The sequence below is a fragment of the Entelurus aequoreus genome, linkage group LG06 (genome assembly GCF_033978785.1).
Source record: "Entelurus aequoreus isolate RoL-2023_Sb linkage group LG06, RoL_Eaeq_v1.1, whole genome shotgun sequence".
NCBI classification, from domain to species: domain Eukaryota; kingdom Metazoa; phylum Chordata; class Actinopteri; order Syngnathiformes; family Syngnathidae; genus Entelurus; species Entelurus aequoreus.
In genome coordinates, this window is record NC_084736.1 from 22063160 (window position 1) to 22076744 (window position 13585).

Sequence of the window (13585 nt, forward strand, 5' to 3'; positions counted from 1 at the left end):
TAACAACATAACAGCTTTAAAGAAACAGCCTGCATGGCAGCTTTTTGTTATCAGAGTCAACATTGCAACTTTTTTCTCCTTACATTTCACCGTGTTGTTGTTTTTTTGTGTTTCTCTTCTTTAATAGTATTTTTAGAATGTGCTGTCGGCCGCACTTCGGGCTCTTCTGATTGAACTTCAAATTCTGTGTATGGGCGATATGCAGTAATTGAAGTATTTACTTCCTTCTGGGCAGTACTCGATGATGTAACCGTCGATGCCTCCAGCGCCCACTTTCTCAGGAGGAAGCCACCTGAGGGCACAGGTGGAGTCGGTCACGTCCTCCACCGTCAGGCGGGTGGGCTCGCTGGTGGGGGCTGTGGGAGACAGAAGACACTTGTGATGCCAGCGTACGTTTCCGCGGCGACAGAAGGCGGCGCACCGATGGGCATGAACGGCTTGGAGTTGGCGCTGGGCTGCGAGATGCCGATGCCGTTGACCGCAAACACTCTCATCTCGTACAGGACGCCCTCGATCATCTTCTTGGCCTCGTACGTGGTGGACTCGTAGACGTCAAAGTTGAGCTTGGTCCACCTGGACGAGCCCATCTTCTTCCTCTCCATCAGGTAACCTAGAGCAGTGTTTTTCAACCTTTTCTGAGCCGAGGCACGTTTTTTTCATTGAAAAAATCCCCAGGCACACCACCAGCAGAAAACATTACAAAATGAAACTCAGCAGCCGATATTGACAGTAAAAAGTCATTCTCGCAATTGGTGGATATGAATTCAAACCATGACCAACCATGCATCTCTATAGCTCTTGACTTAAAGTAGCTGTACTGTCATCACGCCGTGACTTATTTTGAGGTTTTTGGTGTTCTCCTGTGTGTGTAGTGTTTTAGTTCTTGTCTTGCACTCCTATTTTGGTGTTGATTGTCATATTATGTACGGATGGACTTTGTGGACGCCGTCTGCTCCACACGCTGTAAGTCTTTGCTGTCGTCCAGCATTCTGTTATTGTTTACTTTGCAGCCAGTTCAGTTTTAGTTTAGTTTTGCAAAGCCATCCCTAAGTTTCAATGCCTTTTGTTTATTTTTGGTTTAAGCATTAGATACCTTTTTACCTGCACGCTGCCTCCCGCATGTTGTGATCACGACAAACCATGTTCCCGACATCTACAAAGCAACTAGCTACCTGCTGCCACCTACTGATATGGAAGAGTATTACATGGTTACTCTGCCGAACTCTAACCAGCACAGACACTCAACAACGGCACATTATAATTACTGGTTTGCAATAAATATTTGTAACCTAATTAGGTGAAATTACATACCGTATTTTTCGGACTATAAGTCGCTCCAGAGTATAAGTCGCACCGGCCGAAAATGCATAATAAAGAAGGAAAAAAACATATAAGTCGCACTGGAGTATAAGTCGCATTTTTGGGGGAAATTTATTTGATAAAACCCAACACCAAGAATAGACATTTGAAAGGCAATTTAAAATAAATAAAGAATAGTGAACAACAGGCTGAATAAGTGTACGTTATATGAAGCATAAATAACCAACTGAGAACGTGCCTGGTATGTTAACGTAACATATTATGGTAAGAGTCATTCAAATAACTATAACATATAGAACATGCTATACGTTTACCAAACAATCTGTCACTCCTAATCGCTAAATCCCATGAAATCTTATACGTCTAGTCTCTTACGTGAATGAGCTAAATAATATTTGTTTGAGTCGCACCCCCGGCCAAACTATGAAAAAAACTGCGACTTATAGTCCGAAAAATACGGTAATCTCCCACGGCACACCAGACTGTATTTCACGGTACACTAGTGTGCCGCGGCACAGTGGTTGAAAAACACTGACCTAGAGCACAGTGTTAGAGGAATATTTTCCCTCCTTTAACAGAATAAAACACCAGTCAAGTAAACTTTCAGTTTTGATCACTGCCCAGTAGGGATGGGAATTGATAGGGTTTTTCCGGCGACGTCTGGTGTGACAATAAGTGGCAGGAAGGAAGGATGGAGGTGTGAATACCTTTAATGGGCACGCCGCCATCAAATGCAGGGGGGTCCCATGTGACAGTGGCGCAGTCCTCGCCCACTGATGTGCATTTGACATTCTCAGGAGGGTCGGGCACATCTGGCGTGCCACGGAACATTGGAGCGAAGGCATATTCATGTCATCAGCAATGAAACAAGGTGGATATAAAAGGTCACTTAGCGGAAGCCGGCGAGTCACTAACCCACAACCTTGACGAAGAGCTCGGCCTGGTCCTCGCCCGCAGGGTTGGCCACGGTGAGCGAGTACAGGCCTTCGTCCCCCTTCTCCGCACCCTGGATGACGAAGCTGCTCAGCGTCTTCCTGGTCTCCACGCGGACCCTGCCCTCCGACTCGCTCACCGCCTGCGGTCGCAAGGGAGTGTCACCCGGACGCTGAAACCATGCGACGTGTCGGGCGAGGCGTCCCGCCCCCGCCCCCCTCACCTTGTCTCCCTTCTTCCAGCACACGACAGGCGGCGGATCCCCGGAAATCTCGACGTCAAAGCGAAGTTTGTTGCCGGCCACCACCGTGATGATGTTCTGGCCCCCTGTGCCGCTGGTGTCCAGGTGGATTTTAGGAGGGTCTATCGTAAAACCAAGTCATCATGTTAGAACTGTTAAAAATGACGGTGGTCAGTTATTTCATTATATTTGTCCATCATTCATATAAGAACACATATGTTTTGGTTTTTTTATGCATTCTAAATCGTAAATACGGCGAGTATGAGGTGGCTAACAATGAAGGTAATGGTAATGGGTAATGTTAAACCAGGCTGGGCCCTATTTTGAGTATGTTAGTGTTTTTCCTGTGTTTGGTGTTTCAGTTCCTATCCTGCACTCTTATTTTGTAGCTTTCACTTCCTGTTTTCTTGTTTCCTGCAGCAGTCTTACGCCTGCCTTCAAGCGCTAGTCCCCGCACCTTTTTTCTGTTCAAAATCAAGACTATCTAAGTTGTGCCGATACTTTCTTTCTTTGTCGGGACTTTGACTGTGTCACGGCGCATGCGCAATCCCTCATGTCAAGCAGCCGGCAGCTCCGCTAGAAGCGTGCCGGGACACGGCCCTGCTCGCTCTTCCCGCATTGCGGCCACGCGCCTGCAAGCAGTCTGCAATCAGTCTGCAATCAGTGCACCTGGGTCTGATGAGGGCAGACGGCATAAAGACCAGCGTACCCGAGGATCCAGTGCCGGAACGTAGTTCACTCTCCGTAGTAAGCATCCCGTCTCTGGCTTCCCTCTGCGTACTTGCTCTCTCTGTGCTTTCCCTGTGCCCGTGTCCTATGTCCTCTGTGTTACCCGCAGTGTTCCCTCTGTTTCCCGTGATCGAGCTGTGTGCCTCGACTTCCCACCGGATTCTGGACTGCCTCCCTCGATCCCCTGCCTTCTTGAGACATCAGCAAGGAAAAGTACCTTCCATATGAGGACTGGTGAACAAGTTAGGACCGAAATCATGGTCCCGATACGGAAAACCATTGCATCTAATAGAGAATGTCTCATTAGCACCCCTGGTGGTGAAATCTATCAAAATGAGGGTGGTCCCAAAAAGGAGGGATTTTTCAAATTGACTGTGTATTGGTTTTAAAAGTGCTCCACCTCTGGTCAACATATGAAATAACAAGTTTGTGTAAGAAATTGAAATGCGCCACCTTTGGCCAAAATTAATTTAAAAAATCAAATATATGTGTATATAGAGACATACTGTAATAACGAAGTAAACAATGAAGATTAAAAACCAATTACAAACAAAAAATTAATAAATTAATTAACTAAAAACAGTCTTTTTCTCACAATGTGTCAACTTTTTTCTTATAGAATTGGCAACAAATTGTCATATTCTTCCTGTTTCTGTATTATTGCAATATTTTCTCGTAAAACTATTACTTTTTTTTATGTAAAATTATTACTTTTTAATGCAAAATGGCGACATTTTGGAGTAAAATGATGACCTTTGTCATAATTGTGCCAAGTAAAATTCCGATTATTATAATAATATTGCCAACATTTTAAAGTTTTCTTATAAAATTGTGACTTTTCTCGAGTAAAATTACAACTCTTTTCATAAAATTGCCAAAATTGTAAGCGTTTTCTTGTAAAATGGCGACTGTTTTTGAGTAATATTCCAACCTTTATCATAATATTGCACAAATGTTCAGTTTTTCTTGTAAAATGTTTTACTTGCGTTGAGTAAAATTACGACTTTTAAATAGAATCCTGCCAAAATTCTATGTTTTTCTTGTGAATTGTGACCTTTTTCGTGTGAAATTCCAACTCATTTTTCACAACAAGCTTGTTTATATCTGCATAGTATGTATATATTATTAATGTTGTAAATACAAATCTTTATATATCTAGAAAGGGTGGTGCTAAGGAGGTAGGCATTTTTCGGGGGTCTCAAGAAGGTAACAAATACAAGAATGTGTGTGTTTTTGTGTGTGTGTGTGTGTGTGTGTGTGTGTGTGTGTGTGTGTGTGTGTGTGTGTGTGTGTGTGTGTGTGTGTGTGTGTGTGTGTGTGTGTGTGTGTGTGTGTGTGTGTGTGTGTGTGTGTGTGTGTGGGACGACAAGGCTGTCATCATGCAGGTTTTATTTAAACCTCTAAAATACTGTCAGCCATTTTTGGACTACATCTCCTCCTCCCCTCACATTCGGAGGGGACTCACCTTGTCTGGGAACATAGTCGATCTTGATTTCTGCGAGAACAGAACACTTCAATCAGCTTAATGAACTCATGTTTACAAAAACAAACAAAAAAGTATTTTCTTTGACTTTTTGGTGGCATTCTCACCCAGGAAGTTGAGTTTGGCCGACAGAGAGAGCGCGTAGCCGTCAGGCACAAACGTATAATCTCCTTGGTCGGAGGGCTTCACATCGCTGATCGTCAGCTTGTGTGTCCTGCAGACGTGTTAGCTCCCGTTACCATGGAGACCGCGCTGGGTGTAAGCGGTAATTTGGCGACAGAGGAACAGTTGCCATGGCAACAAAATCATCCCAAATGGCTTCCACCTTGTGTGACCGCTGTCGCCTTGGCATGTGTGCTGCCATGGCGGCGGTGCTGATGATGGAGGGATTACGGAGAGAAGACTAGGACCCTGGGGGCATGTCTGCGTGTGTGTGTGTGTGTGTGTGTGTGTGTGTGTGTGTGTGTGTGTGTGTGTGTGTGTGTGTGTGTGTGTGTGTGTGTGTGTGTGTGTGTGTGTGTGTGTGTGTGTGTGTGTGCGTGTGTGTGTGTGTGTTTAGAGGTTGCACTTTTGCAGATTGCTGCCATGTCAAAAACAGGTCAAACTCTAAGACAAGGGTGTCCAAATTTTTTCCACCGAGGGCCACACAATAAAAATTAAAGCATGCGGGGGCCATTTTGATATGTTTTATTTTTAATACCAATACAATGTATAGATCTGTTTTTTTTTACCTTTAGGGCTCCCCTCTAGTTTGATCCAAGGAACCCAGAAAGTTAGTCATATGAAAATGCATTATTTCGACAATATGATTTGCCTGAGCGGCTAGGAGACACGGAGAGTAACAAGCGGTAGAAAATGGATTAGAAAGGACAGATTTAGAAAAATATATATTAAAAAAATATATGTATTAATCTTTTTTTTTTTACTTGGGACTTCTCGCGGGCCGGATCCTGCCCCCTGCAGGCCGTAGTTTGGGGACCCCTGCTCTAGATCCACTTCAGGTTTATGTGTCCATATAAAGTTTTTTGTTTCATTTTTCTGCATTCTTTCGTATCTCAAGTTATCATTACGTATATGTATTGTTGCATTTGAACAATTGTATTGTTGATAATAAAGGTAAAGTACTGGTATTGTTTATTATCAATAGCACTATTTCTATTGGTATTCATATTGCTCCATTTTTAGTGTAATAATGCTCATTGTCATTTCTGTATTTTTTTTTTTTTTAATTTTCGCTAACTGCTTATTTGCTATTACTTTTACCATCATATTTGTACATGTCGTATTTGCTGATGTTGCTCTGTTGTTGTTGTTGTTGTGTTTGCTGTTGTTGTTTTTGTCTCTCTGTCTAATCCCCCTCTTGTCCCCACAATTCCCCCCTCTGTCTTCCTTTTTCTCTCTTTCTATCCCCTCCTGCTCCGGCCCGGCTGCACCAAATGATAATATAAATACATTTAATAAAGTCAAAATACAAGTAAGGCAACAATAAAGTAAATCTGAACAGCCGATATGGGCATCTACATCTGCTATATGATTTGCCCGAGAAGCTGGGCAGGACATTATTAAAAAAAATAAAAAAAATAAAAAATAAAAAATAAAAAAAAATAAAAATAAAAAAAAAATAAAGTTTTTTGTTTGTTTGTTTTATGCCCTTTGTGTCAAAGAAAACCCTGTGTTTTATGGCAAAAACACAAAATATGCAATATTTCCCCCAAAATGATTTCAAAGCAGGATATTTTATGTAATATTGGAGACCTAAATAGGTCAATAATTAATTAATTCATATTTTTTGAGCAATGAAAGTTTTTTTTTTTTTAAATCCCACTAAAAGAATTGGGGGTCCGAAAAAGTCTTAAAAGCGTTAAAAACGAGTCTTCCCTTTTTCTTTTTCTTTTTTTTACTTTTACCATTTAAGTCTCTAGATCAACTTCAGAACTATCCGTCAATTATTAATTGGAATTATTTTTTATGTTTTTAAATGTGTTTTTTATGGCGTTTTTGTCAAACAAAACTTAGTTTTTTATAGCAAACCCCCCAAAAATATTTAAAAGTGGAATTTTTGAAGTAACTGAAGCCTAGAATAGGTCAATAATTCATAACAACATTGATTTTGACTCGATATTGTTTTTTTCGCAATGACAATTTAAGAAAAAAAAACAGCCTGAATGGCAGCTTTGTGTTATTAGATCCAACATTACAACTTTTTCTTGTTACATTTCACCTGTTTGCTCTTTTATTCCACTTTTTAAGAACAATCTTAAAATGTGACGCTGCGGGTCGCAAATTTGGACACCCCTGCTCTAAGAGAAGCATTCTTTTGGGAGATGTTGGGAACGACAAGACAACAACTTTAAAACCTAATTCATGGAGACGAGGCGCTACCTTCCAACATGCGTCATCCTGATGCGATCGCTGGGCTTGACCTCCACGCCGTCCTTCAACCATTTGCCCGTCACTTTCTCATCGGACACCTCGCACTTGAACACGGCCTGCTCGCTCGCCTTCACCGTCAGGTCGGCGATGCTCTGCAAAACCTGCAGCTCCTTTTCTGCAAACAAACACAGCGTGTCGGTGTCTCCCATACCTGCAACAAATACATTTGGCACTACTTGTTTGCCCGAGCTCATTAACACATTATAATGGGACTGTCTGTGAAGGATTCCCCTCTGTACAGTAACTCTGCTTGTTAACACATCTCTGACAGGGAATAAGAATATACAGCAGGAGGGATAAGTGTTGCCAATTTAGACAACTTTCAGAGTCATCCAGATGATCTTTTTCAAACAAGCAACTTGTGGAAAAAATTCAACATTTTCTGGTCTTATTGGACACTTTTAGAGACAAACACGTATCGCTCTTCTCAAAAAGCTGTAGGTCCGGCTGTTGCGCCCCTATTTACCGCTCATTTAAAGCACTCACAGGTGGCGTTGTCTTACTTGTGTCAGTAAAAACACAAAGAAAGAAGAGAATGTTTATTTGTAATTCTAAACATTTTTGTTTTTTCATATTTTTTGCTCACTTTTTGTCCTTCCCACAGTCCATAAAAACAACATGTAGATGTGTCGAAGACAATTATGCAAATTGTACAATGACATCGGCAAGTCTCCCACCCCCAGCATGAATCAAATATTTTATATATATATATATATATATATATATATATATATATATATATATATATATATATATATATATATATATATATATATATATATATATATATATATATATATATATATATATATATATATATATATATATATATAGATAGATATATATACATAGCGCTTTGACACTATTTCCACATCCACCCATTCACACACACATTCACACACTCATGGCAGGAAATGCCATGCAAGGCCCTAACCATGACCCATCAGGAGCAAGGTGAAGTGTCTTGCTCAAAGACACAACGGACGTGACGAGGTTGGTAGGATGTGGGGTTCAAAACAGGTACTCTCAGGTTGCTGGCACGGCCACTCTCCCAACTGCGCCACGCCGTCCCCCATATATACATGCATATATATACATATATGTATATATACATACATATATAAATATATATACATATATAAATATATATATACATATATGTATGTTTATACATATATACGTGTATATACACTACCGTTCAAAAGTTTGGGGTCACCCAAACAATTTTGTGGAATAGCCTTCATTTCTAAGAACAAGAATAGACTGTCGAGTTTCAGATGAAAGTTCTCTTTTTCTGGCCATTTTGAGCGTTTAATTGACCCCACAAATGTGATGCTCCAGAAACTCAATCTGCTCAAAGAAAGGTCAGTTATGTAGCTTCTGTAACGAGCTAAACTGTTGTCAGATGTGTGAACATGATTGCACAAGGGTTTTGTAATCATCAATTAGCCTTCTGAGCCAATGAGCAAACACATTGTACCATTAGAACACTGGAGTGATAGTTGCTGGAAATGGGCCTCTATACACCTATGTAGATATTGCACCAAAAACCAGACATTTGCAGCTAGAATAGTCATTTACCACATTAGCAATGTATAGAGTGTATTTCTTTAAAGTTAAGACTAGTTTAAAGTTATCTTCATTGAAAAGTACAGTGCTTTTCCTTCAAAAATAATAATTTCAATGTGACCCCAAACTTTTGAACAGTAGTGTATACATATATATATATATATATATATATATATATATATATATATATATATATATATATATATATATATATATATATATATATATATATATATATATATATATATATATATATATATATATATATATATATATATATATATATATATATATATATACACACATACACAACCATCCATCCATCCATTTTCTACCACTCGTCCCTCACGGGGTCAAGTGAAATGAGTCAAACAGAGAACAATGGTAGATATGAAAAACACTAACCTATTTATTAACCGTCTGGAATGGACTTATGCTGTCTTTAAGTTGAAGTGGAGTGGTATTATTTTTTTGGCTCTTCTGCCTTGGAGACTTTGTACGTGTAAGTAATATGTAACTATAATTATTTGATAATTGTTTATATTGACATATTCTTGCCCCGATGTGGGATCTGAGCCGAGGATGTCGTTGTGGCTTGTGCAGCCCTTTGAGACACTTGTGATTAAGAGCTATATAAATAAACTTTGATTGATTGATTGATTGATTGATTGATTGATTGACTTTTCTTTAAAAACAAGGCAGAGGTTTTATTTGACAGGTATATTTAACATTTTGGCTACTGTATCATTACACACATTGGGGCGGCATAGCTCGGTTGGTAGAGTGGCCGTGCCAGCAACTCGAGGGTTCCAGGTTCGATCCCCACTTCCGCCATCCTAGTCACTGCCGTTGTGTCCTTGGGCAAGATACTTGACCGCCCTTCTCCCAGTGCCACCCACACTGGTTTAAATGTAACTTAGATATTGGGTTTTCACTATGTAAAGCGCTTTGAGTCACTAGAGAAAAGCGCTATATAAATATAATTCACCTTCACCTACACACAGTTTGAACAGCAACACTGTGTTTGAAAATAAAACACTGTACTTTAATCAAGTGATGCTTTGGCGTACCACATTTTGAGAATCAGTGATTTAAACAAGGCATCGTAGGAGTGGGATGTAGAACTTAAAGGCCTACTGAAATGAATTTTTTTTATTTAAACAGGGATAGCAGATCCATTCTATGTGTCATCCTTGATCATTTCGCGATATTGCCATATTTTTGCTGAAAGGATTTAGTAGAGAACAACGACGATAAAGTTCGCAACTTTTGGTCGCTGATGAAAAAAAGCCTTGCCCCTACCAGAAGTAGCGTGACGTCACAGGAGGAAGGGCTGCTCACATTTCCCTATTGTTTACAATGCAGCGAGAGCGATTCTGTCATGTCTGTGTTCATGTTTTTGTTTGGCCATGTGCTGTTTTGTTTTTTGGACACTTCCTTAGTTCCTTGTTTCACTTCCTGGTTTTTTTTGTCACCATAGCAACCATTAGTTTCACCTGTTCCACGTTTGGACTCACACACACCTGTCTCACGTTTTCACAGTTAGTCACGCACCTGTTTTCACTTATTCTGTCATAACTAGGTCTTTGGCGTGGTTTGCTCTCCCGTGGTGCAAAAGAAATGGAACGGACGTGGCGTGCAGGTAAAGACATAGTTTAATTATTACTATAAACTCAAACAAAAGGTACAAACAAAAGGCGCTCACAGCGGAGGTAAAAAACTTGACTAGGAAAACAAAAGGCGCGCACAATGGCGGAGAACTATGAACATTAAACAAACAAAAACTTACGTGACAAGAGATGAAACAAGAACTAACGTGACAAGGAGCTGGCGACATCACCCATTCATGCCATGTCCACAGTTCCTTGTCACGTTAGTTCTTGTTTCATCTCTTGTCACGTAAGTTTTTGTTTGTTTAATGTTCATAGTTCTCCGCCATTGTGCGCGCCTTTTGTTTTCCTAGTCAAGTTTTTTACCTCCGCTGTGAGCGCCTTTTGTTTGTACCTTTTGTTTGAGTTTATAGTAATAATTAAACTATGTCTTTACCTGCACGCCACGTCCGTTCCATTTCTTTTGCACCACGGGAGAGCAAACCACGCCAAAGACCTAGTTATGACAGATTCGGACCGAGAAAGCGACGATTACCCCATTAATTTGAGCGAGGATGAAAGATTTGTGGATGAGGAACGTGAGAGTGAAGGACTAGAATGCAGTGCAGGACATATCTTTTTTCGCTCTGACCGTAACTTAGGTACAAGAGTTAATTGGATTCCACACTTTCTCCTTTTTCTATTGTGGATCACGGATTTGTATTTTAAACCACCTCGGATACTATATCCTCTTGAAAATGAGCGTTGAGAACGCGAAATGGACATTCACAGTGACTTTTATCTCCACGACAATACATCGGTGAAGCTCTTTAGCTACTGAGCTAACGTGATAGCATCGGGCTCAAATGCAGATATAAACAAAATAAATAAACTCTGACTGGAAGGATAGACAGAAGATCAACAATACTATTAAACCGTGGACATGTAAATACACGGTTAATAATTTCCAGCTTGGCAAAGATTAAAAATGCTGTTGCTAACAACGCCATTGAAGCTAATTTAGCAACGGGACCTCACAGAGCTATGATAAAAACATTGGCGCTCCACCTACGCCAGCCAGCCCTCGTCTGCTCATCAACACCCGTGCTCACCTGCGTTCCAGCGATCGACGGAAGGACGAAGGACTTCACCCGATCATCCGTGCGGTCGGCGGCTAGCGGCGGCTAGCGGCGGCTAGCGCATCTGCTATCCAAGTCAAAGTCCTCCTGGTTGTGTTGCTGCAGCCAGCCGCTAATACACCGATCCAACCTACAACTTTCTTCTTTGCAGTCTTCATTGTTCATTAAACAAATTGCAAAAGATTCACCAACACAGATGTCCAGAATACTGTGGAATTTTGAGATGAAAACAGAGCTTTTTTGTATTGGATTCAAAGGTGTACCAATACTTCCGTTGAACTAGTGACGTCACTCGCATACGTCATCATACATAGACGTTTTCAACCGGAAGTTTAGCGGGAAATTTAAAATTGCACTTTATAAGTTAACCCGGCCGTATTGGCATGTGTTGCAATGTTAAGATTTCATCACTGATATATAAACTATCAGACTGCGTGGTCGGTAGTAGTGGGTTTCAGTAGGCCTTTAATAGGATTTCACAATACGGGTAAAAAACAACAACAATTTTGTATTTTTTTGTCCATCTTTTTGGCTTTTAGCAACATCGACCTCCAAGATGGATCCCTCTGTGCGCATGTTTTTCTCTTTTCCCCCGCTCTTGTCCGTGCGACGGCGCCCGGGGGAACGAACGTGTCCCTAATTTCTGGAGCGGTAAGACCGGACCCTGTCGACACTTTCCAACGTGTCGAGCAAATTACCCTGACCAATAACGGTGTTGATCGGCGGATGCGGAGATAAACTGAGCAGCATTAATTACGGCGCGAACGCTAACTCATTTAATGCTTGTCAAAATTAAAAACGTCAACATGTTAAATTCTCCTCCAGCTCCTAATTGAAATACCTGACAGCTAACTTCTGGCAGGCGCTGATGGCCAATTAGTTTGCTGTTGGCGTTCACTTTGGTTTCATGGGCCGTTTGATATGTTGTCTTCATGTCACATTAAAACTTCCTTTTATCCCAGATTGAGCAGATTGGCCTGCCGGGAAAAGGTACCTTCGACTTCCAGCTCGGCCTTGGACTCCCCACCGTTGGTGAAGGCGTAGTAGGTGCCTACGTCCTCCGTGCTGGCGTCGTTTATGATCAGGATGTGCTTCTTGCCGTCCTTTTTGAATCTGTACTTGGACGCCGCGCTGTCTTTGGTCAGCTCTACACCGTCCTTCATCCTGAAGACAAACAGAGTTTCAGGACCATCAAGAGGCGCTTTGGGAGTGTCCGGGCGCACCATTTGACGTGAGCTCCTTCCTCCGAGACCTCCACCTCGAACTCCACCTTCTCTCCCACCACCGTGTGGACGTCGTCCAGCAGCTTGGTGATGGTCACTGGAGGTTCTGCGTGACGATAAAACATTTACAGTCAAGGAATACAGTGTGAAAGGGTGTCACGGGACAGGAAGCTGATGGGTCGCCACATGGGCCCAGTGTTGGAGTAGGAAAAAAACCTCAGCAAACATAAGCACGTAAAAGCACTGTCAAATGACTCATTTTTTAATCAGATTAATCACACTTTTGAATTTGGATTAATCATGATTTTATTTTTAATCATGATTAATCACAGGTTATTCAGAATCACAATCAGAATCAGAATAATTTGTATTGCCATTGTTTGAGAACGGGTTCACAAAGTAGGAATTTTACTTGGTGCAATCGTGCAACATAAAACACATATAATTAACATATCTTACTTGCTTGCATGATTTAAATTAACTTTTTAAAAAACACCTCAATATTTGGACACAAATGCAATTTTATTGTCAGAATGTCAAATAGGAACATCTTTTTAAAAATGTTTTATTTAAATGTTATTAATTTGTTAAATTTGTTTTATCTGAAGTCCATTCAGGGTGTATTTTAGAGGGAAATTCACCACATTCATCTTTGCACTGGGGTATGCATCAAACTTCATTTTATTTTTCATTATATTTTATTTCATTATTTTATTTGTATTTATTTCAAATTATTTATAATTTATTTACATTTATTTTTATTTTTATTTATTTATACATTGACCTGATCACTGACAAGGATAAATTGCGTGATTCATCTGCATAGATCAGGGGTGTCCAAAGTGCGTCCCGGGGGCCATTTGCGGCCCGCAGCTAATTATTTACCGGCCCGCCACACATTCTGGAAATGCTATTGCAAAAAAAAA

The 13585-nt window shown here is 40.6% G+C and overlaps 1 protein-coding gene across 4 annotated transcripts in view; it reads right to left on the reverse strand.

The window, feature by feature from the left end:
- Window positions 1–13585, reverse strand: part of mybpc2a (myosin binding protein Ca) — a 134700-nt gene that overhangs the window by 24956 nt on the left and 96159 nt on the right. For 3 of the 4 annotated variants that reach the window (XM_062050251.1, XM_062050250.1, XM_062050253.1), the window contains 9 exons: window positions 12660–12765; window positions 12431–12600; window positions 7089–7254; window positions 4814–4920; window positions 4689–4718; window positions 2236–2616; window positions 2028–2132; window positions 422–610; window positions 222–356 (listed from right to left, as the gene is read on the reverse strand). In XM_062050251.1, coding sequence (XP_061906235.1) covers window positions 222–356; window positions 422–610; window positions 2028–2132; window positions 2236–2616; window positions 4689–4718; window positions 4814–4920; window positions 7089–7254; window positions 12431–12600; window positions 12660–12765 — 1389 coding nt within the window. The remainder of the gene's footprint in view (window positions 1–221; window positions 357–421; window positions 611–2027; window positions 2133–2235; window positions 2617–4688; window positions 4719–4813; window positions 4921–7088; window positions 7255–12430; window positions 12601–12659; window positions 12766–13585) is intronic. The other variant, XM_062050252.1, reaches the window with a different exon arrangement.